We start from the raw sequence: 26,280 nt of genomic DNA on the forward strand, positions 1-26,280 counted from the left end.
GTTTGCATTATTTGCGCACGAAACGATTGCGGACGAAAAGCACAATGCGCAACTGCGATTACTGCCGTGAATAACATCACTTAACGTAAGCTCGTGCATTCACAGACAGTAATTGCGTGCCGATCTGTCGTCCGTTATTAATTTTTACAGTTCAGGTGACATCAATATGTACAATATAATATTTAAATCTCTCACACCACTATAATATGTTTTTAAAGTATACTCAAATTGTTGTATTTTACTAGATTGGTGCAAAATTAATTGTGATTCCTGTTATTTTAAACACTGATGTTTATTTTGGACTAAACCTTTATCTAACTACGTTCATGTAGCATTTTTACATGCAAATTTTGATCTACTGGTTTATATTAATAATTAATTCTCAGTTTATTTTTATTTTAAGATTACTAATTAAAGATGGAAAAAAGAATGTCCGCAACCATTCTATCTTCAAGGTTTCCGTTTGCATTACAAAATTTATTACAATATTTTTGAAACCCATGTTGAGCTGTACGTTTATTTACGGTCTTCTAACTAAATATTTAATATTGCGAGCAATTTCCGCTGCTTTACGTCCCATTTTGAACTCATACAATAAAATAAATTAAATAATATGTATATCAGAATTTATTACATCTTTAGTCTGACTGGAACATTGTCGATATGCTACGATTTATAATTATTATATTATTCGAATTTTAAATATTTGGAATCTTAGTACATGTAAAAGAGAAAGAATGAAATTTATTTTCTGCACGGAGAATTTTTCATATATTGCATATAAAGATTCCTGTTTTTTTATTTCTGTGGATTTTTAGTAATATCATATTGTTTTACTTGTAGCAACGACATATTTAATATTTTTAACAATATTTAATTTATTAGTGTGTTATTTAATTTACTAAATTGTATTTCATTAAATTTACTTTTTATATAAAACTTTATCGTACAAGAAACATTATCTGTTATAAAACTATTATAAAACTATTATTATTAGCATTGGTAATCTTTTTAAATAAACAAATTACGATTTCTTAAAATACAGATCTGATCATAGTTAGATAATTGTTTATCTAGAAATGACCCTCAACCTTTCATGCTACCATCCCGGTAGAGAAGCTCCAATCGACGATCGCGCCACATTTGCCACCCACATCACCCTCGACTCTCGATTTCTTTGTGACAAGGTGACGTACTGTTTCCACAGTGCGCTGTGTACACATCAATTATTTGACTTGTTACAAAGAGACTCGTGGGACTGAGACGCGATATCCTACAACCGTGTGTGTCGGCCCCTTTTATTAAAATTGAACCTCGATCCAACCTATAGTCGATGTAATTTTCCTCAATTGTTCCTATCGTAAAATAAGCGCTACAAAATAGGTTTAGGAAAATAAATTTATTTGTTTCTTGCGTACATTTAATATTTAACAGTAACTGTTGTTGATTGTCTTGGTAAAATAATGACAAAATAGTTTTACTTAATTATCTAAAGCTAATGATTTATTTCATTATTTGACTGAATAATTGAAAGAAAACAGAAAAAGTGGACGATATGTAAACTGTCACAAGTTTAATTATAATAGATAAAAATAAAACACTGGATTTGACAAGCAGTAATTCAATTATTGTAAAAGAATAAGCAAACGCGCACGTTAGATAATTGTACACACGATATGCTGTATGGACCAGCCAACTATTGTGCTGTTAATTTACAAACAAGAGTATATAAATGCTCTCTTTAAAAGAAAATGCGGTTATTATTATATAACACGGAACTATCATCTTTTTTCGTTAAAACAATTAGATATTTTTGCCGCTTATCATAGGTCTCATTATGATATAAAAACTGCACTGTTAATCATGGTGTAAGAGTGTACGCATGCAAAAGAGTTTTTACTTAATATATTTAAAAATTATATTATTTTTCTTATACTATCGTTATTTCCAATTTTGCAATAATTAAGTTCTTTGTAAAAGAAGTAAAATTAGTATTTAACAAAATAAATCTCAAAACCGACATAATAGACAATAATGCTACATTTTCCCTTTTTTTTTTTTTTAACATAAATCATCTGTAAGATGATCATTGGTCATTAGTGTTCACTGCGTTTTTATAAAATATGAATTTCAGCTTTGCAAGTAGCAGTGATTTTTACATGTGTATATTCTCTACGTAATTATGAGAAGTATGTTAAATATTAATTTTTTAACTTTAATCTAGCTTGAAGGCCTTGAATGTGACTCTCAAACATTGTAAATGAATTTAATGTGTATATAAATTTAGCATATAAAATATCATGTAGTGAGAGAAGTCGTGAAATGATCGTGAGCAATTATGAGTGTAAGACTACTCTTGCAACTTTACGATTTTATAATGCTTACTAATAGCAAAAAAATATGATTTTAAAAAGTTATTTTTTAAACGACAAAAAATTAATTTTTTCAAATAAAAAAATATATTTTATAAAATGTTCATAAAATCTTATTTTATGGCACTTAATAGTGATGTAAGATCTACGAAGAAATTTTTACACAATATTTCACAAACGCGTTCTTTTTTCCTCTTCAGTGAATTGTAAATTACGTTCGTTCTACGATATCTGATAAATTTCTACCTGGGGGGGGGGGATTATCAGAACTTTATATATATATAACTATATAATAAACTGATAACTAACAAATTGGTCCTGATAAGAATTGTGTCGCATTAATATTTACTAAATTATTTAAAAAAAACATAATGGTATTCTACTATCTCTTCCTCCCTTTCTCTCTTTCTCTTTTTCTCCTCATCTCTACATATATATAATATGTTTATTTTAATTATTAATTGCTTGCCGTTAAATATTATATTACAACAAACAACTGGAGTTATCTACAACTTTTACTCTGCTAAAGTAAAACATATTTTAACAGCGTAGCGGATCTTTGTTAAATTTTTGTTGCATAATTAATTATTAGATAACTCACTATATTCTACTTATATCTTATTGCATGACAGGACGCAGTCGCTAGTATTCTGTTCTTGGCTACTTGGGAATTATATCTAAACGTAAATTGCTTGTGTAAAAATAAATGAAAAATGAAAGAGAGAGAGAAAGAGAGAGAGAGAGAAAGAGATAAAAGGAGAGAGAGAAAGAGTAATATGATAATACATAATAAGTAGATACATAAATAAGTAGTTAAAATATGTTACATTATTCATAAATTCGTATAACGGAACAACGCACCGTTATTATTCGGAATTAGTTACATATCTTATAGGAATCGTTTCTGCACCTGTACCGCACGATCACATTCGCCTTTTATCACGCGAATGATCGAAGATAAAAATAAAGTGTGTCCTTTCCTCTCTTTTACCCCCTTCATTCTGTTGTAATAAAAGCATTAATTGCTCCAAGCATGCAAATACAAAGGTCTCTCCGTCTTATCGTAAAAGTATTTGAAAGCGATCGCACTTGCTTCGCGTAACATGTTATTTTACATTAATATTGTTTGATTCTTTCAAGAGGAAGATCTCAGGTGTTTGCTCGAGTTGTAAGTCTGGACGTACAACACTTATTCCGCCTCGCGATCGACTCGATATCCGCGGCGCTACACAACAATCGACCGGCGGCATTATTCCGCTTTATTCCAGCGACATACAATCCGTCACACGTAGTAGGCCCCATCAAGGAAATTAATAAAGCCCGATAAGTGATCGTTCTCGTGTCTATACTCCGCTCGATGCGAGCTCGACCCTCGGCGCCCCTCGTCCGTCGCTGCCGCCGTCAACCCGAGCCCCCTCGTCGACGATAATCTGCTTCTTTTAATCATATTGCGCAAGCACACATCGCTCCCAGAATGAGAAACTGACGGACTGGCGTTTGTAATCTCCATTATCGTTATGCGCGACGCGACGTGCGGTAGGCTTTGCAGGTTCCTCTTACCCCTTTCTTCTCACCCTCTCTCTCTCTGTCTCTTTTTCTCTGTCCGACCCTCATTCAGCGATTTCCAAGGAAAATTTCAATCGAGGTCGGTTGCTGCGATCGCTTTCGCGTTGATGAACCGCGCGCGATGCACAGGTGCACGCCTCGTAATAAAGCTGTATCGCGTGAAATTAATACGTAAATATAAATAATACGAACGCGCAATGCGATTATTATGCGTAATACACGCAAATTTCGTATAGGTGTTACCTTCGCGTAACGAGGAAACATAAGACACAAGCAGAAATATTTCAGTCATTATCAAACGCATGCCCGAAGTGGATTTGAATTGACTGTTCTTTCTCCGTGAGCTATATCCATATGACAGCGCTAATATGGAGTAAATTGCTTTTAGAAGTTAAAATCCAACAATAACTTGCTCTCTTAAATTTGCAAATTTCAAATATAAATTCGTAATTATAGATTCAGGAAACCTCTTTTAAGAAAATAAATTTTATTGAAATTCAACAAAATTTGGTATTTTCATCCGCGTTATATTAAAATTAAATAACAATTTTTTTTTTAAATAGCACTTACGTTATCCTTTCCAGAAATAAGCCCCGAAAGAATTCGCTATCTTAATTTTTGTAGAAGATATGTATTTTTCACTTTTACCTCATTTTGCGAATTTTTGATGAGATATCAAAAGCAAATCAAGGGGGAAAATTTCCAAGGGTGTTAATTTAAAAAAAAATTCTATCCTTTATTTGTGTCGAAGGTATGAATTTGTGAAGATTTGGCACATATATATGCCACCAGGCACTAAAGGGTTATAAATAATTAGTTAAAAATAAAATCGTTTAATATTAACTAAGTCGAGTTAAAAGTTATTAATTTTTAACTAGTTACTACTTCAACTAGTTACTACTCAACTCAACTCATAATGTTGTTACAAAATTAACAAACATACAATAAATCTTCATTTCTGTTTCGCGCATTTATCGAACAGCTGCACGATTCTGCGTAAATGACGAGAAGCATATTACATTCGCGTGTACGAAAGTCCCGTGTTAATCGCAACATTCCATTAATTATCCGATCGAAGTGTTTTTTCGAGAGAGCATAAATTTGTTCGCTCATTTCAACAGAGCGAAGCTCTCGGTGTTCAGATAAGTCTGAACGATTTACCGGCGCGATCGGCGAACCGCACAGGAATTATAGACGTTCGCGCGTTGTCGGCACTTATGATCGTCGAGAGTTCGATGTCGACATTCTCGAGCTCGCACACAGCCTTTTTTTCCTCCATCGCCCTTTCTCTCTCTTTCTCATTTCGTGGCTTTAATCTCGACAGCGACTTCCGCGCAGTTAATGATACTCACGAAAAATGCAAATGATGCCTGTCCTCGGACAGATTCGACGCGGAAACCCGGTAACCGCGTTTAAGCCTCGTAAAATTACACGGTTCGTCTTGGTACCTGCGCCTCGAGACGTTGAATCAAGAGCATTCCCAGAAAAAACATTGAGAGAGGACGAAATCCCGATGTGAATTAACTCGTTTGCCAGCTATATCTGTACGTGGAATTCGAATATTATACAGTTTATATATCGAATATCGTACGAACTCTTGCTAATTTTCAATTATGATTACTTCTTGTACTTATCTAAAATAAAAAGAGTTCTATTTCATGTTTTTCTTTCGTATTCCTAAGATATGACTGTTAATTTATTTTCATAGTGGCAATTTTTTTCTGAACATAATAAATAAACTTGATAAATTAAGTTTTTAATCGATGCGCAGTGTATGTACCAGAGTAACCCTGTATTAATGATGTTTTATTTAAATTAATTATATAATTATATCATTTTATAACGTGAATCTTAACAAAAATTCAACAATTATGGCTCTGCATTGTTGCTCTGCAACATATGGTTAATTGTTACATTTATCTTAACTATTTTTAAAAATGACTGCAAATATGACACAAATTCACTATAATTAAACAAAGAAAATATTAAAGCATCAAGTAATATTAAGAAAAGAATTTGGAAATATTTATTTATCTTACGAGCTTTATTAAAAAGTATTAATCAGCTGTCAAACAATAATGTATTGAATTTCTGTAACGATAAATCGTATCGCGCGTTTAAAACTTTCGATGTCATTGCGTGTGAACGGTGCACATGTCTGCACACGCGTTCACAATTTCATAAATTCGAGCGGCGACCTACACAGAACGGTCGCGATTTACATCGAGCACATCGGTGTCGTTATTATTAAGTTCTTCGAGGACGTCGGGATTAAGAACGTATCTCCGGCACGCGAATGTGATGTACGCATCACGCGCGTGTGTATGTGTATGCGTGCGTGCGTCCTCTTCGTATTTTCTGCACGAGAGTACGTCACGCATTTCTCTATCTCTCACCTGCTGTTCCTCTCGTTTCCGACGCATCCGCACGCGCGTACGTGCACACGTACACACGAGTGTTCGCTCTGTTCGCCGCATGGACTATCGATTACGTTTTCGTGTCAATTACACGTTTACGGTGCACGCTCTCGTTTCGGCCGATTTCGCGTCCCGTGCCGTTCGCACCTGATTCCCCCGTCGAAATCAAGGAAGATCTCGGAAATGCACGCATTCGTCGAATAAATGCGTCCACGAGATAAACTGCCGGATACAAACGAAGAAAATATTCTAATCAAAGTCATATTTAAAAAGTTTAAAGATTCTTATGCACTAAGTTATTGTAATTATTCGGAGATATTTAACGTGCGGTTTAAATGAGCTGAACTCCACTAATATAAACGAGAAAGAAATTTAGTAACCTGAATGTAGTTATATTTATGTTAAATTGTGTGTTTCATCAGTGCTGCATTGAAATAAAAGTATACTTAGTATTTGCCATTATAATTATATGGTAAAGTAATTATGGTTAAGAGCCCTATTTTTATAATTATTACTGTTATAACGTTAGGAATAATAATCTTTACCAACTATAAAAAATTTTTTTATAATATATATTATTTACCCTTTTGATGTTTATTATATACTTATTATATACTTGCTTCTTTATGTTTATTAAATATTTCAAATAGTATTTCTTATAAACATATCTTTTTAAATATTTCTGTTGAATTTATTGTATTTCAATTTTTCTTCAGCATAACGCTTCGTTTCTGGTAAATTACAATATCAATATAACTTTTTAAATGTCACATATTATGATTAATCGATTACAGCGTAATATATGTTGCAAATTTTTACATATTCGTATAATATTTTGGCGATGAAAAATTGATGCGTCTGTATATTTATACCCACACCATCAGTAGAGTAATACGTTTACTTGTACAAAGATAAACGTCTGAATATATTTATTGTTGTTGTGCGATAGCAAACCATACTGCATTATTGTCTAGCCGTTGACAATTTCCTTGAAGTCACTCTTCATTACTTTTTCAACGAATATTATCTAATAACGGTAGTAAGTTGCGATATAAAGAAGAAATTTTCCACGTCAGTAAAGAAAAGTCACAGCTGTGGTCTCGACTTACTACCGCGCGTTGTATAAAACATCTTCGACCGAGCAATTAAAATCGTATGACATTGTGAAAATATTAATACGCTTGAGAGATGGGGAAACTATATATAACCGTATACACAAACAGTCAATTATATATAAGATTTCTGTAGATGTCGACTTCTATGAATGTCGCTCCTTCCCCCTCTCGCTCCGTTCTCGTTTTTTTTTATTTTTTTTTGTTTTTTTTTTTTTTTAATAATTTGGCGGAGTTGCGAAAAACGTGTGTGTAACAGATCAAATGAAGAATCAGAACCGCATCACGCGATTGAAATTTCGAAACGTGATTTACGCAACACGCGATATTATTGAATTCGCATCCGCAAACCCGCAACGGAAATAATGATAGACTTCGTGCGCATTTAAACAGCGTCAATTTCTGCCTTATAAAAATGCGCCCGGTCTCGCGTGCAGCCTTACACATATATATATATATATATATATATATATATATATATATATGTGTATATATAACACTTTCGCTGCAATTATCGTGAAATTTTCGTGAAATTTATATTGTGCTTATATTTGTAATACATTTCGTCCGCGCGCACTTACATTGAGCACATCTCGGCCGGCATGCCGGATGAAATTGTGGAGCGTCATTTTGAGTCGGGGCAACATTGAGTAGCTCGGTACGCGAGACGTCAATGCGCACCTGACTTCTGCGTGATGCAAATTGCTCGCGTTACTGTTAATTTCCCAGCGGGAATCAATGGCAACACCTGTGTAGCAGTTTCTGATACTTGCGCCGGTGACCCTCGAATGATAGAGTCCACGAAGCCTAATTAATCGTAAATTGTTCAGCAGATCGACGAGTTACGATCATGCGTGTTATTTCTGCATTAATTACTTAAGGATTTATTTGAGAATTTTGTTACATTCGAAACTGTAATCGTCTGCATGATTTTATCATTTTACGGAAAGTATTTTAAATCGCCTGTTTTCCTCAAGTTTTGATTCTTTCGAGAATTTAAAGAAAATAATCATCCGCCAGGATGAAATACACAAGCTCTTAATAATATGAGACTTTCTCAAATGGGGATAATGATACAAATGAATTAAGAAAATAAGAACTGGTCGATATGGCGGTTTTAATAAAAACGCTCCAATAACGCGATTATTTCGCAATGGCCGCGATCTTATCAATTTGCACCATCATTCCTGTTTATACTGCTTAGTTTTAAATTATTCAAACGTGTTTCTCGCAAATCCTCTAGAAGTGGATATATCGAAGTACAAAAATTAAAAAATGATGGAATCAGAGGCGTGTTTTATTGATGTGCAAGTTAAAGATTTATTCTTCTTTTTTTAATATTTCAAGCAATATATTTCGGTTCAATATACGTGTAATAAAATTTTTTAAATTTGATACGTATTCTAAAATATTTATTAAATATTATAAAAACGTTTTTTTTTTTTGTAAAATCTTATAACGTCTATTTACAATTTTCTTTTTTACTAGTTTAAAATATCATTTTTGTATGAGACCTCTTGATGATTTAATAAATGTTAAGTAGACAACAAAAATGTTCAATAAACGTTTCTATATCGTCTTAAAAACGTATCAGCGTAAAGTTTCTAAACGTTCATTAAATATAATCTGCTTGGAATATTACAGTAGCTCTGCTTATTTCTTTCATTTTTGAAGCTGTAATATAGTAATTGTAATTGTAAAAAATGAGCTTGTTACTTTAGATTAATGGGTTATAGAATCCTAGTGAATCAAAAAATAGGGTATTTTTCAACTTTTTGTAACTTTTATTAAAGAAATAGATAAATAATGCGTTCCTGCTTTAAAAATACATATATTTTTATTTTAAAAAAATAAGATGCAAAATTAGAATAAATATAAAAATAAATAAATATTATTAGCATGCGCGTATCTACGCGGTAGTCACAATTCAATCTCGATAAATTGTCTGAAATTCAAAAATAAACAATTTCTTTACTTGTCATTTTCGGATCACAAAGAGAATTTTTGAAAATGTTATTTTTCACGGAACTTTGCTCTCTCTCTCTCTCTCTCTCTCTCTCTCTCTCTCTGCACAATTTTTAATTAGAAAATTACAAATTTGAAAATTCCTCCAAAAAAATATCTTTGTTATCACAAAAAAAAATTAAAAATAAGAAAAACCTTTCTGATCAAAATGTTATTGATCAAAATACTGCTTAAAAAATTTGAAATTGATCAGATAAACCATATTATCGTGATTGCAACTTTAAAAAGTGATGTTTTGACAGAAAATGTGTTCAAAATTCAACACTTTTTCAATCTCAATGTTTTGTATTTAATTTTTTTTAACAAATGTACATATTTTTAACACAAAGAAATCATACATCTGTCTCTTGTAAAGTTTTACACGATGTTGAAAATACCCTATTTTTCGATTTGCTGGGGTTCTTTAACCTCTTAATATAAGCCTCTCGTATACAACATTAATTAATTTAATATTTCATATTAAGAAAAATTATTATGATTTTACATATGCAGCATTGCAGTACTTGTCTATGCTATCATCGAAATACGAAGAATTATAAAAAGAGAAAAGAAGCAAACGAGGCATTAAACGAAATATCGATATATCTGAATTCTAGATTAATGCGGCGCAAACGAGCAGCGGTTCTGCCGAACGAACCGCGGTGTCGGCGCACATTATCGCGTATTCCCCGTGCGACATTAACAAAAGTGACGTCGTCGCATCGCGCAGAATTATAACGTTCACCGCGGTGAGAGACGAACGAGGAGAGCGTATTCTCCGGTGTACCGTCAATAAAGCCGTCGCGCTAATAATTATCGTGGCGGTGGCGTCTCGAGGGGCGTCATTAGGCGACAACGTCGCATATTGCGGCTTTTAATGTTTTACAAACGCTTTGCAGGTACGATGACGACGACAACAACGACAACGACGACGACGACGACGCCGACAACGACGATGTACGTTGCGGCGTCGTTTTATCACTCGGCTATGTACTAACGAACGGCGGTATGCACACGTGTCCCGGGGTGGACTATACGATATACGGCGGACCGAGTTATTTCGATATACAAGCAATGAAACGGCAACACGCATTGTTATGCTTCGCGTTGGAAACTCGTTCATGCTGTCTGTTATAAAGAAATAAAAATTATCGTGCACGACTACCGCAAGTATCGGCCATGTTCGATAATGAACGATAAAAAAATTGTACGTGATGCTACTTTTTCCTTCCTCTTTCCTCACGCACCTCCTTTTACGAATAGACAAACTTACCAATGATTTTTGCATCGTTCATCTGTCGTGTTCATCATTGAGAGAAAATTTGCGCGATAACGACTCAACTTTCCAATTTTTTGAGGAGATAAAGATTAAAGTTGGACGTGTAAAATATAAATAAGTTACAAAAATTATGTGTATATAATGTAAACTATGCAAACTATATTTCATGTGTCATCTGTATAAACAATAATCAATAGATCATAGAAGATTCAGATATTAAAAATTGTGAAAATTATATTATTAATTATAATTATTTCATCAAGATATTTAATTAGTTGACTGAAACACTTACTACTATCATAAGAATAAACAATACGTAAATAATTCGGATAGATGTCATTTTGAAAATTGCAACACAACAATGGTAAAGAATTTCAAAAAGAAAGAATTTACGAAATTCTGTTTGTGTGCTAAAATAATACAGTTAAATGACATTATTACTACACAGAAGATAATATTAACGTGATAGGTGTTAATAAAATTCAACGCTGTATATCTCATAATATAATTCCTGGAAACACACATATGCACCCTCTTTCTTGTTCCTCCATTTCTCCCGCGGTCGTGCATGAAAAAGAAGCAGTAAATGTTCGCTACATATAATCAACGTTTTACATACACATATGTGCAATAAATATATAGCGAATATACATGATAAGTATACGAAGAAATATACATGTATTTATATGATGCATGTATGTATAAATTAATACGTTATTTTTCCATGGGCATAAATTTTTAAATCTCAAAAGGATGACTGTAATGGCCAATAATAAGCGAATGATTAACGCTTTCACAATTGAAAGATGCTATGTAGGTATACTTACAAATCGCGTCACGTCTGGTCCAGATAGATTCGACCTAACATGGCGGTGAAAGTATAAGAACAAAAAAAGTGATAAAAAGTGATAAAAAGTGATAAATAAGTAGTAGTAACGTGTTGTACTACACCAGATATCAATGCAACAAATAATAATAAATTAACACATATTTCATTCGATACCAAAATACAAAAAGTTAAATGTCATTTCTTATTAAAATATACCTATCTATATGTTACAAAAGTTTCTTTATAGGAAAGTATAAAAAGAAGAGATATTAATGGTAATAAATGTGTTTTAGGAAAATTAATTTTCAAAAATGTAAAAAAATTTTATAAAGACTTCTTACACAAACAATACACAATATTTTTAATTATTTATTACTATAAGTTATCTTTTCAAAGATATTATATAAAATATTATTTAAATATTGTATAAATATTCTATATACACGAAAGAAAAAAAATCTTTATTTAACATTTAAGATATTTAAAGATCGACTAAATGTTTGATGTAAATTTTATAAAAATATTTATGATACATCTTTATGATTTGTTCAATCTAATAATAAATAAGATAGTTCAAACGAGCAATTAAAACCTATATTTAATTTTCTAAATAATGTTCTAACATAATACGGGATGTTTCGACTTCTGCCGTATTGATTAAAAAAAGTGTTCCAAATTCTATTTCATACAAAGATTAAAAATGATCGACGTGCCACCCATGTGTGGCAAAATATCGAATCCGCTATGATGTGTCAGCTGAGGGTTAAAAATAAAAAAATGGAAAATAATTTTTACTATTTCAATTAAATCTAAATCTTCTCTAATCCATTGATTATTGTTCACATAAATGACACGTAAAATAAACAATTCGCATAGTTTACATTGTATAATACAGATAATGTAAATTATTTATATTTTACACATAAATGTTTAATTCTGTTTCTGATTCCAAAAGTGTACTTTACGCTCCTCCTGAATGGAAATCCAGGTATTTCTTACGGTACTTCTTACAATAATATCGACGAATGATAATGTTAATACTTTCGTTAAGTCAACATAGTAGCAAAGTATATTAGATAACAGTACAAAAAAGTAATTCAATTATAAAATTATTAGTATCTCTTTTTAGTAGTGAAAAAATAAAGACCTATATTATAAATTTGAAAAATAAAATGTAATTTTATTTTTTATATTTTCACTATAAAATCTCTACAAAATCGGAATTTTCTTTGATTCATTGATTACTGATTACAAAAAAGACACGTAAAACATTTATAATATAAATTGTAGAAAAAAGAAAAGGGGTGTGGAATATTATTTTGTTTTTTAACAATAACTCAATAAATATTAACGTGACATAATTCTACCAAGTTTATTAGAGTTCTATCAATCACTCTCTAGGTACATACAAGTTTATCAGGTATACAGAGTGATTTTTAATGGTTGTCCTCACGTTTTACCATAAAAGATAACTCTAAGGTTCATTTTCACGTCGATAATGTCCATTTTTCCATGGTTCTCAGCGATGCTATACGTTAGTTAGATAAAGATGGACAATATCCGTCTTTATCTAACTAACGTGTAGCATCGCTCAGAACCACGAATAAATGGACATTACCGATGTGAAAATGGATCTTGGAGCATCTCACTTAAAATCGAAGCGTGTCCGCTTTCAAGTTCCTCTCTGACCTGCTCTGACCGCATCAGAGATTCCTCTCTGACTGTGCCCAGACCCCACGTTTGGCAGCACTGGATTACCCTGGTAGCAAGTAGCAACATCCAGTGCATCTAGTGCATCTAGTGCAACCGTGTGGAGAAGTGAGTAACGCGCTCCTAACCTAGTTCATTCAATTCTCTACCCCACTTTGTTTCTTGAACGCAAAATATCTACCATCTCCCTGATAGTTGTCGCTTCAACAATTTTATCCGATAGAGTGATAATAGTGTAAGAATTGGGACCGGGACACTACCGATTATTTCGAGATGACGGATGGTGAGCGATTACAAAGTATGTATTGTATGTACATATGAGTTTTATAAAAATATTTTTATTAAAATATTTTACTGTGGGAAAAAAATATTTAATGTGTGTGACTATAATTGAATGTTATCCTTGTCAACATAGAGATATCCTGAGGATATCCTGTTACGTGAAGCAAGATATCGTAGGAAGTACCTGTTACAGTCCCAAGACGTCCACAGGACGTCCTGTGGACTATCAAAGAAGCGCCTTATTTTGTTCTGTAGACATCCTCTGGACGTTCTAATTTTATGAATTTCTTCAAAATATTTGCATAAATATTATATTATTACACCACATAATTCCAATGAGCAAAACAACATTTTTATAACATTTTTAAAAACTTAAAAAACTTTAAAAAAAAATTATTTTTCGCCAAAGCAAGTCTCGAGAATTTTCTCTCGGAAATTCCTAAACGGCCACGCATCCAAGTTGTGACCGCGGTAGACAATGCTTAATTGATTTCTACGACTGCTGCGAACTGAATCCCTCGTGATGATGTGTAAACACTTTATACTAATACATTTACATAACTAATAGATTAGGTGAATATATATTTTTGAAAAAGAGGGGGATGGACTATGTACAATTAAAGCATATTATTTATATAAATATATATAAAATTATAGATTTTTTACTGCTTTTTACAAATATAGAATAGCATCTGGAAGAACTTTTCTGTTATTTGTTTAAATCAAATTGCAACTAGAAATATGTCAATATAATACAATAATTAAATTAAATATGAAAAAATTTTTATTAAAAAAAATATTAAAAAACATTTGCGCAAAAAATGTTTTTTAAAATGTTATGAAAATATTGTTCACTCATTGGGATATAGATTGAGGTTTTTTTATTCATGGACTTTTTTGTCTATCGGTAATATTTATATTTCTAGTAACTGTGTTCAAGATAGAAATTTCGAACTTTAAAATCAAAAAAGCATAAATTTCAAATAGTTAATATATGCTATTCAGAAACATAAGTATAGCTAAACGGAATGACTCCGCAGATAAAAAAATTCTGTGGGTTATCAAAATCATACGTGTGTCGCCGTGTGCATAAAAATGTCTAGAGATATTGCAATTCCAAAGCTCTGTGTGTTTCAGAATCAGCGTTTGTCTTTCTGAATTTGTTACGCGTTACTTTCGGTTGTTCTAAATATAGACAATCGCGCTAGGTAGTCTTCATAAATGGGCGCGTCCGACAGGTTTAACAGTTGAATGCGCTCTGTTATTGGTGTATTCTTTTATATCTAACGATCTGATTGGATGATTTCGAAGAATACATCAACATATTGAATATGCTGAACACGGCCAATACATACGTTTTTAGTCCGACTCGCACGGAGCTCATCGTCTGGCTACGTTCCGTTTCAGGCATAATGCGCATGGCATATCATTTTATCCTTGTAATTCCTTAAATGTTAAACAAGGACGTAATAATACATCATGCGCATCATGTGTGAAACGGAACGTAGCCTCTGTCACAAATCGTCAGCGCGATTTCTCGATTTTCGAAACAACACTTTGGATCCGTCTAATTAAAATCGATTCGTTAAAACTCGAGATGTAATAAAAAAAAAAACGCTAGGTGAAAAATACCCAATGTATACAGAGAGGTACTTTCTTGAAGTGTGTAAACTGAGAGTTCATTTTTCTTTAGATATAAATCTTTAATTAAAAGATTTAATTCTGATTTCAATTTCAATTTTAATAATAAGTTGTAATTTGAAACTTAACTGAAACATTGAAAGAAATATTTTGATTATTTTATGTTGTTAATTATATAATTAGCAGGTCTTTGAAGTCATCAGTCAAGTAAACTTGAGTAGAGTGATAGTAAAAGATGTAGAGCAAACTGCAAGTATCTATATCGTTTGACAAGAATGAAAATTAGGCTATGCAAAGTTAGAAATATTTACTAAACATTATCAGACGACGTATACTTCAAAAACTAGAAAATAATGATGCCTGTCACGAACAATTACGACAGCCGACAATGATAGAATTGTGTTTGACGATGTCGCTATCCGATAGCAAGTTTTTACGATACATGTCCAATTTTCGCGCAAGTATTGATGAGCGCTATAATTGGAAATTAGGCTACTAAGGGTTGATTAAAAGCTGTATTTTATAAGAGTTAATTTAAAGAGCTCTTTAAATTTACATATATAATTTCCTCAAATCCCTTATATCTGTTAAAATGTAGAATTGCTTGAAATATAAGAACGTAATTATGAAAAGATCCGGCTTTCGGTTTTCGTAAAATAATATTAATGTTTAAAACAGTTTTAAACAGCAATATTAGAGCTTACAAATCACAGATATAGAGTGACTATGACCTTAAGATGTACTATAAAAGTCAATGTCTCTAGTAATGTGATTTCGAATCAAACGGAAATCATTTCTGATTGACAGATCACAGGCCATTTCAAAACATTCTAATTGTTATACTTAACTTGTTAGAGTTAAATTTGATTAATATTGAATGTTTCGTATACATTTATTAATATTCGATCATAAACGTTCATATATTTTATAGTACTAAAAATTATAAATTTTATAGTTTTAAAATTTATTTGGGACGTGCGTTTTTACAAAATTTCTCAGTCATAAAATAAACCTTCCTTTTCGGAATTATAATACATTCATAGAGAGATATTATAGATTATATTTTTTATATTATATTATAGATTATGTTTTTTTATTTGGTAAAAATATTTCAATTAAACATTTTTATTCCACATACGTGTTACTTATTGTAAATGTTAACGAATAACGTTGTGTTGCAGCGGATGATAGTGCGCACAAAGATGCGATGTGCGAGACTATCTTGGTGGTAATATCATGGATTATTGTGATACTGACGATGCCGCTCTCTCTCATTGTTTGTTTCAAAGTAAGATACTTTTTTAGAAAAAATCTCTTTCTATAAAAAAAAAGCCTTTTCAAAATATTATTTTTATTCGTAAATTTCTCGCCATTCTGCGACAATTGTGGGAAAGCATTTTAATGAGCAATGTTATTCTAATGTAACTATAGTTACATAGAATTTATGCACAATAGAATTTATGCAGATTTTCTGTACATCCATTTGCTCGTTTTCATTTCTCAATTTTATTATATCGCAGCTCATTTGAGTGAGATGTGTATCATTGCGCAGCTATCATCAGCTTTCAGTAACAGACTCTTTCATTAAACTCATATCAGTAATCTTCCTTAATAATTCCACAATAAAAATGAGCATTAATTGCATAAACTGCACTGCCAATCGATTACTCTTATGACCTTAATTCTTATAAAGTAATTTTAACAATTTAATTTATTTAATTATATTAGTGAAACTATATTTTATTAAAACAATTGTATTTATCAAATTAATACTCAATGCACACTTTTTTCCAGACCCTTAGCACACACACGTATACTTACATTTACACACGTATGTATACTTGTGTAAAAGTGATAAAAATTAACAACGGATACAAACATCCGTGTGTGTGCTAAGGGTCTGGGGAAAAAAAAAAAAAAAAATATATATATATATATATATATATATATATATATATATATATACATATATATATATATACATATATATATATATATATACATATATACATACATATATAAATTATTAAGTTATTCTTACATATACTTTAACATCTTTAGAAAGTATATGGTATTTATATGGCAGTGTATTTAATAAAAAATTGTATCTAAATGTTGTAATTAATCATAGCCGACAAAATATTTCAAAAAAAAAAAAAAATGCGCAGAACACAAATATCCTAAGGTGTGTACGAAGTATTAATTAAATACAATGATATTTATTATTATAATTAAAATTAATTTGTATTTGGTTCACAAAATTCAAGTAAAGTTGTAAGTTACGCAAAAGATATATATATATTTTTTTTAATTACAGGTTGTACAAGAATATGAAAGGGCCGTCATATTTCGACTGGGTCGTCTTTTATTCGGTGGTGCTAAGGGTCCCGGTAAGATTAACATCATTATTTTAATTTATTTGTTTCAGAAAGAATATTTGTAATATTACTAATTATTAGTGTACAACTAGTAATGGTATATTAGTTTAAATAAAAAAGTATGATTATACACTTTATCCAAACTTAAAAAATTTTCAATTCAATAACATAAGAATTATTTTAAAATGTTTAATATTAAAAATTCTTCAAACTTGTAAATATTACTGAAAATATTCGAAATATTTTAATATTTAAAAATTTTTCCGTTACAAATGTTTAAATATTAATTTATTGTATACTTAGTGCCGTTGGTTTTTTTATAGAAATGATATATAAGTTGAACTGTGTCGATTAATTATTGATATGTGTTAATAATAAAAAAATTACAACTGTACGTAAGAAATAAATATTACATTGAATTAATAGTCAATTTTTAAGCTTTTAAAGCATTCAAGATTTCCAAGATATTTCAAATTTTTCCGTAATTTTCAAGTAATATTTGAAACAATTTGAAGTTCCCATCATATATTCATAGTAAAATACATCGGTATGTCTTGTATTTATCAAGGTCTTATATTTATACAGCATTTAAATTACACTATTATATAATAATAGAAAATCCTATATTTTTTATACTTGTTACGTGACTAGACTTGGAAATAAATAGGGCTAGATAATTTGGTTGATGTTTACGACACATTTTTACTATGCATCTTTTTTTTATGTTACGCAACGCTTCAACGCTTTATGTACGTTTTATTGTCGATTATCAAAGCGATTAATCGTGTTCACGCTTATAGGAATCTTTTTCATCCTGCCGTGTGTGGACAACTACACGCGCGTTGATCTGCGAACGCGAACATGTGACGTGCCGCCGCAAGAGGTAATTACACGTAATCAACTTCATTATAATAATTACTTAAATGTATAATTTACATATTATATTTTTTGCTGCTCTCTAAAAAATATATTGAATGTTAAATGTTAATAATATAAATTTATTTATTTATTGACTCTTAAATACACCGGATCCAGAAAGTTGCATTAACACATTTTCCGGTTTGGTTAACCTTATTCGACTTTGAGAAACTATAATTTTGGTTTCAATTAATATTTTTCAACAATTTTTTTTCTAAATAAAGGTTTAAATTTTCAGAAATGTAACTGCATAATTAATATTGTAAAAAAATAATTTATTGCAAAGTTATAAAAAAAAATCATTAATCAAAAATGAAAAAATTTGTCAAAAATCTACTTTTCTTAAAATAACTCATACTTTTGCAACAAAAAACTTTTACAAACATTACAACATTGGCGTTTTAAAACTAAAAGTCATACTTAAAAAAAAAAATTATGACATTGTCATTTTACAAAATATAATTATGTAACAAGGAAAATACGAGATATTTTTGGATGTCGCAAAATTTATTTATTTTTTTAATCATATCTTTGCAACAAAATCTTTTAAGGATTTTATTTAAGGATTACAATACGATGTATATAAAGCTAAAGAGTCATATTTTCAAAAAAACTTATATCATTGTCATTCTTTTTAAAAAGTATAATTATGTAATGAGGAAAATATAAGATATTATTGATTAACTCAATATCGATATATAAAAGATATTTATCCATTCGTATTAGGTCTTGACGAAAGATAGCGTTACGGTATCCATTGATGCAGTAGTTTACTACCGAATTATTAACGCGACCGTTTCGATTACGAATGTGGCGAATGCGCATCAAAGTACCAGACTACTAGCTCAAACAACCTTGAGGAATATCATGGGAAAACGACCACTTCATGAAATAATGAGCGAACGAGAAACAATCTCCGAAAACATGCAGGTATATGAGCAATTTAGGCACAATTATGCTCGCTATATACTCTAAAGGGCAAAAAAAATTAATACGTATTAATGACATTTTAATCGCGTTTTTATTAGGTTGTCTTAGACGAAGCCACTGATGCGTGGGGAATAAAAGTTGAACGAGTCGAAATGTATGCATACTAATCGCTTGTCCTAAAATATGTTTTCAAAATCTTTAAGTTAAATCTAATGTTAATTGAGTAATGTATCGTGACAAATCCATTATTTCGCGTGATAACTTAATATACAAATTATCTTAATAAATTATATTTTTTTTATGATTTTATTTTACAGTAAAGATGTACGACTACCCATTCAGTTGCAACGAGCTATGGCGGCGGAAGCCGAAGCTGCACGCGAAGCACGCGCTAAAGTAAAACTTTAATTAATTAATGTAGAAGGATCGGCTCTCTTATAATGCGACATTGTTTATATAACATCAGAGACGAGAAATGACATGCAGTAAATTAATTATTACGTAAGAAATGTAAAATAAAAAATAAAATAATTCTTGAAATAATAGTATACTTCTCAACTGTCAAAAACCGTCGTGATAGCAATTTATTACCGCATATTTTACAAACTTTAGGATTATGAAATTATATTAATTATTATACTTTTAATGGAAAAGTAAAGATAAAGCTGTACCATAGCTATACTATGGTTATATGTACGTAATAATGAATTTATTACATATCACACTTCGCTTCTGTCATCATATAATAACAATATCAAACTGTAAAAGAGCGCCTGAAAAAATATTTTATTTACAACGCAGTGTTATTTGCAATCTCAATTATTTTATCAGGTGATTGCTGCAGAAGGAGAACAAAAAGCCAGCAGAGCTTTGCGAGAAGCGTCGGAAGTCATCAGTGATTCACCGGCAGCCTTGCAACTCCGTTATTTGCAGGTAATATAAATATTTTTGTTAATTAATTTTGTACATATATGTGGGATAGCTAATGTACTACTATCTACTTTGTTACTATATTAATGTAATATAGTATAGATAGGATATATACCTATTTGTAAATTCATGATTTGCTGGGATTATTGGGGTTAATATATTATTATAATTGATCGCAAACTTATTAATTGTAATAATTAGATATTCAGTATCTTTGTATGTTTCACTTTTTCATGCTTTTCTTTTAATTTTAGACACTGCATTCAATATCAGCGGAGAAAAACTCTACCATTGTGTTTCCGCTGCCAATCGATATGCTGACATATTTTATGAAAGCTTTGCCAAAGGAATAATTGCCTAAAAGAAAGAGAGAGAAAAAGAAGAAAGAAATGGAGTGTGTGTTATGTTACGCAATGTATAACCACCAAAAAGAAGAATAACAATCCCCCTGATGCTGCTTGAGGAACAGTTTTGTTTGGAGATTTATTCGTATTTGTATTTGACACGCTTACATATTACATTTTAATAATAGAGAGTTGCCAATATTTGACCATTATCTATAACAATTTCAAATTTAATAAGCTGTAAACTGATTACTTGCAAAACGTTGCATACATGTGATTTTATCGCACAGGATTAACTCGGATAACTCTATACGACATACACAGAAACATATATTTTTGGAAAATCTTACAGGATTATTTTATATGTTTACATGCTATAAGAAGTAGTATAGCAAAATTTATAGCATGTATATAGAATATAATTGAACGATGTCAGTATTTGTGAACATTCAGTCCGTTCTTGGTACGGCAATAATTTCACTTGTGTCAGATATACAGTTGGCAGTTAAATGTCAAACGGTGAAAAATATGTAATGATTGAAAATCTCACACAATTAATCCGTTCATTATAAATCTCGCACTGCCACTAATGCCAGACTTTTACAAGACGCGATTGACTTTACGACATTAAGAAATCGATCGGTTTGTATAAACAAAATTTATTTTGTATAATAATTATTTGAGGTAAATGTCAAAGAGCGGTTTTTTGTCTTGTCAATTTTGTGATATGCAATAGTATTTTAATCTACTATCATTTAAATAATCAACAATAAAAACTCTTTAAATCTTACCTATTTCATTTAGGATACTAAATTACGTTTTTTCAACTAAAAGATTTATTTTACAATATGTGTACTTTGATAATTTTCAATTTTAATAATGTGCTACTTAAACACATACCGCTAATACTGGTAATATTGCCATGGGTGCGCACAAGTGTTAAGAATAATTAATTTTACAATATATATATAGAAATATTTTATACTTTAGCGGCTTGTAATGATTGCTTGGTCTAACATCGGCAACTCTTAATAGCGATATTTATATACATTATTTACTTTGCTAACACTTTGATATTCTTACATTTATTTTGTAAAAAAAAAAAAAGAAAAAATTATCGAGTACAAATACATACAGACGATCTCGGAGAACATTCAGTATTATTTATTTAATAAAATACAAAATTGAATTGAATAAGTGACTATTCGCTAAGAGGATGTAAAATAATTATGCATCTAATATCTTCTCTTTGTACATTTGATCGGAAATCTATCCTAAATCTTCCTTATTTATTCTATATTGTACATACTTTCAATGGTTATAGTTATTGTAAAAAGTTTTTACGTTTTAGCATTATCTTTTCAAGCAGATGTGAATTACATATAGAGAAGAGAGTAATATGGCACCCATTTTTATTTTATTGGATAACTTTGTTTCTAATTAATATTTTATATTGAAACTGGAATGATTATATTGTCAAAGTTGGTTTAACAAATTCTAGACTCAAAGTAATGAAAGATTTATTACTCAAGACATGATTTATAAAAATCTGACACACTGCATAATTGGTGAAAGAAAAAAATTGGTGGTAATATGGCTAGACCAAAAATAATTTTCTAAAAATTAATTTAAAAAACACAGTATTTTGTCACAAAATTATATGTACATTTTTATTTTTCCATCGTTTAGAATGTTCCTGATTTAAAATTTCCCTGCGTTTAAAAACTTTAGAGATATCACGAGAAATATTATTTTATCTCCGTTTAACGTTAAACAACAAATATAAAATAATATCTCTAATGTTTCTGAACATTGCCCTTTAGAGTAACAATGAATTTATCAAAGAAACATTTCGATATAAAAATTGCGTTTAAAAAACCATATTAACAAAATCTTATGTTATCGTTTAACTCTGCATAATTCAAAGTGTATACAGCCGAACAAAAAATTAAATGACAAAAAAGTATTCGAGTGTATATACATACATTTATGTGATAATATGCTCAAGTTTAAAAACAATGAGCAAAATGGCGAGCTACTATATGCATAATTTTATAAACAATTATTTGAATTCGTCACCTAATAACAGAGATAATGAGTAGCCATAATATCTTCTTCTCTAATACTGATTATTAAATAATTTTAAAATTTAATGATCTATTTTATTATTACCAATATGTAACAAAGAAAGTAACGATTTGTTAGTTTTGAAGTAATGGTAACGATAACGGAAAAAGTAATGCGTTACTTTTTTCAAATAATATTCTCAACTCTGAGTAAGATTGTACAATTTACCAAATTTTTAACATATATTCTTTTGTAAACAAAATACAATAACATATTTAAACTTTAGTGTAATTAAAAACTTGAAATTGGAGTTATTATAAATAGTAAATATAAAAAATAAATTATTGATGTTGTAATAGAAGTTGTAATTTATCTTATTCCAAAGAAGTGTTCACTATATACATAACGGTCAATCAAATGAAAACGAGACAGTACGAGACTGTATTATACAGTCTGTCTCGTTTTTATATAACTATATAATAGAAGATTATATATCATCAATCATTTAAAGGATCAAGTATTTACACTAACAATGAGAAAAAAAGTTATTAATTCGACTAAATTTCTCAACTTGATTGAATTTCTTCAGTTAAAGTATTTATTACATATTAAAATCAAATACACAAATGGTTGAAATAAAAAAATTGTGTTGAAAAATATTTCTTAATTTAGTCAAGTTAATAACTTCTCAGCATGCATTATTCTAATCACTCACCGACACGACGCGCAGCAGCGGAGTTGTATACAAGACCACGTTGACACCTGCAAATACGAAATCTAAATTAGCGCTAGATAAACGACACAATTAACATTAAAAAACTAATATAATGTTACTTACCACAGGGTTGCTCCGCCGTTGCCCGATACCCCCCGGGTCTCCGCCTCCTCTCAGATTCCGTTTTTTGATGCACAACACAACACAACACTCGCAACAAGAGATTAATTACGATCGCGCGCTAATTATCGAATCAACACGCGACACTTTGTTAACAGGAATCATCCGGCGAAGCGACATCACAATGCAGCGGAAGTGACACACGATGGCGCGAGGTTATGATTCAGAATGCGTAGATCGATATTGCGGCGAAACGTTTATTTCACTGTCGCACATTGTCGAAAACTCGGAAGTAGCTGCGCGTACAAAGAAAGCTGTTCGACATCGATGATAGTACATATACACGAGCTGAAACGCGATGCGTTGATCGAACGAAGTTTACGGTGATTCGCGCGAGGTGAATTAACTTTCATCCCGCAACAAGAGCGCGCGCGTCTTCGAACGATTTCGCTGTCTCGTCCGAACGTTCGTCTCACTGTAGGTTACTCATGAAAACTCGGACATACGTACAAAGCTAGAGCTTCACTCGCGACAGGACGATGACGTTACACGAAGAAGTACGCGTACGAACGGCACAGGGCACAGGGCACGGGGCACGGGGCACGGGGCACGCGACGAGACGAGACTGGCGAGACTGGCGAGACTGGCGAGAGAGGCTCGTCGACCGTACACAAGACACACTGACGCCCCCGCGTCCGTCGCCGCACGGTACCCGGCGAAAAGTCAACACATACGTCTTAGGACGATCGTCACCTTACTACGCGACACGTACTGCACGTAAACAATCGACTAGTATAGATCGAGATACACGCGGCGAGATCGGAGTTCGCACGGACCACGCATGTCGAATTGCGTTGCGTAGTTTTCTGTCCCGCCGCCGTCCGTTAACCCATCGACTGCTTGCCTGTCGTTCGCCGAAATACGCATATCTTGGCAGCTTCTTGTCGCACGATTGTCGAAATCGAGCTTCCTGCGGATCTCGTACCGCGATAAAAACTTAATGTGACAAGAAATGGATCCGCTATTCGTCACACGTCTACCTGCCATCCCCCGCGATATCTCACTACTGGAGTGACGCCACTGACGCCGCGCACCGCCGAATTGACACCGAGCGATGAGCGATTCCGAAATGTCACGGTCGGTAATGTGTGCAGTAACGTGTGCCTCTTCCAGGAAGAAATTTTTCTAAGAAAAAATCCTACCTAGAAAGTGCACACGTTACCGACTGTGACATTTCGGAATCGCTCATTGCTCGCAGACAATTCGGCAGTGCGCGGCGCCACTCTAGTAATTAGATATCACGGGGGGCGGCGGGTGGACGCGTGATGAATCGCGGATCGATTTCATGTCGAATTCATCGCGATAGATAAATCCGTGGGAAGCTCGATTCTCGATTCTGACAATCGCGTGACGAGGCGAGTCGTTACGATATGCGTATTTCGCGAGCGACGAGCCAGCAGTCGATCGGACGACGGCGGCGGCGGCACAGCAACTACGTAACGCATTTCGACGTGCGTGATTCGTGCGAACTCCGATCTCGTCGCACATATTTCTATACGAGTCAATTGTTTACGCGCAGTGTCGCGTAGAAAGGTGACGATCGTCCTAAGACGTGTGTGTTGATTTTTCACCGGGCACCGTGCGGTGACGGACGCGGGAGCGTCAGTGTGTTGTGTACGATCGACGAACGTCTCTCGCCAGTCTCGCCTCGTGCTGTTGCGTACTTCTTCGTAACGACATCGTCCTGTCAAGAGTGAAGTTCTCTTTGTACGTATGTCCGAGTTTTCATGAGTAACCTGCAGTGAGACGAACGTTCGGACGAGACGACGAAATCGCTCGGAGACGCGCGCGTTCTTGTTGCGGGACGGCATAAAGGTTAATTCACCTCGCGCGAATCACCGTAAACTTCGTTCGATCAACGCATCGCGTTTCAGCTCGTGTATATGTACTATCATCGATGTCGAACAGCTTTCTTTGTACGCGCAGCTACTTCCGAGTTTTCGACAATGTGCGACAGTGAAATAAACGTTTCAACGCAATATCGATCTACGCATTCTGAATCATAACCTCGCGCGATCGTGTGTCACTTCCGCTGCATTGTGATGTCGCTTCGCCGGATGATTTCTGTTAACAAAGTGTCGCTTGTTGATTCGATAATTAGCGCGCGATCGTAATTAATCTCTTGTTGCGAGTGTTGTGTTGTGTTGTGCATCAAAAAACGGAATCTGAGAGGAGGCGGAGACCCGGGGGGTATCGGGCAACGGCGGAGCAACCCTGTGGTAAGCAACATTATATTAGTTTTTTAATGTTAATTCTGTCGTCTATTTAGCGCTAATTTAGATATCGTATTTGTATGTTGCAGGTCAACGTGGTCTTATACAACTCCGCTGCTGCGCGTCGTGTCGGTGAGTGATTAGAATAATGCATGCTGAGAAGTTATTAACTTGACTAAATTGAAAAATATTTTTCAACACAATTTTTTTATTTCAATCATTTGTGTATTTGATTTTAATATGTAATAAATACTTTAACTGAAGAAATTCAATCAAGTTGAAAAATTTAGTCGAATTAACAACTTTTTTCTCAGTGTAAATGCTTGACTCTTTAAATGAGGTATAATCTTCTCTCATTACATATATAAAATTATTTTCAGTCGTCGATGATTT

The 26,280-nt window shown here is 32.3% G+C and overlaps 1 protein-coding gene and 1 long non-coding RNA gene across 4 annotated transcripts in view; one reads left to right on the forward strand and one right to left on the reverse strand.

Moving 5' to 3' along the window:
- Window positions 1-24,699, reverse strand: part of LOC120358135 — a 143,999-nt gene extending 119,300 nt beyond the window's left edge. The window contains exons 1-2 of the long non-coding RNA XR_005575066.1: window positions 23,618-24,699; window positions 23,495-23,541 (exon numbers count right to left, since the gene is read on the reverse strand). This is a non-coding gene — a long non-coding RNA (uncharacterized LOC120358135). The remainder of the gene's footprint in view (window positions 1-23,494; window positions 23,542-23,617) is intronic.
- On the forward strand, window positions 13,288-21,863 carry LOC105205220 (band 7 protein AGAP004871). 3 transcript variants are annotated; one of them, XM_039450961.1, is made up of 9 exons: window positions 13,288-13,397; window positions 16,394-16,500; window positions 17,530-17,602; window positions 18,391-18,473; window positions 19,235-19,438; window positions 19,537-19,592; window positions 19,756-19,834; window positions 20,270-20,371; window positions 20,623-21,863. In XM_039450961.1, the coding sequence occupies exons 2-9, from the start codon at window positions 16,420-16,422 to the stop codon at window positions 20,719-20,721; spliced, it is 777 nt and encodes a 258-aa protein (XP_039306895.1). In that variant the 5' UTR covers window positions 13,288-13,397; window positions 16,394-16,419; the 3' UTR covers window positions 20,722-21,863. The 3 variants fall into 3 exon arrangements, with proteins under 3 accessions (XP_039306895.1, XP_011172820.1, XP_011172823.1); XM_011174518.3 differs by having other exon boundaries at window positions 13,326-13,587; XM_011174521.3 differs by lacking the exon at window positions 16,394-16,500 and having other exon boundaries at window positions 13,340-13,587.
- Window positions 24,700-26,280: the final 1,581 nt, after the last annotated feature.

This window comes from Solenopsis invicta, chromosome 6 (assembly GCF_016802725.1).
Source record: "Solenopsis invicta isolate M01_SB chromosome 6, UNIL_Sinv_3.0, whole genome shotgun sequence".
Taxonomy (NCBI): domain Eukaryota; kingdom Metazoa; phylum Arthropoda; class Insecta; order Hymenoptera; family Formicidae; genus Solenopsis; species Solenopsis invicta.

Bases quoted from the DNA above. Each gene is read 5' to 3' on its own strand.
- LOC105205220 (XM_011174518.3), top strand. From the start codon at position 13,563: ATGACGGATGGTGAGCGATTACAAA. The intron at 13,588-16,393 runs GTATGTATTGTA...GTTGTGTTGCAG, and splicing joins GGATGGTGAGCGATTACAAA to CGGATGATAGTGCGCACAAA. The intron at 19,593-19,755 runs GTATGCATACTA...TTTATTTTACAG, and splicing joins AAAGTTGAACGAGTCGAAAT to TAAAGATGTACGACTACCCA.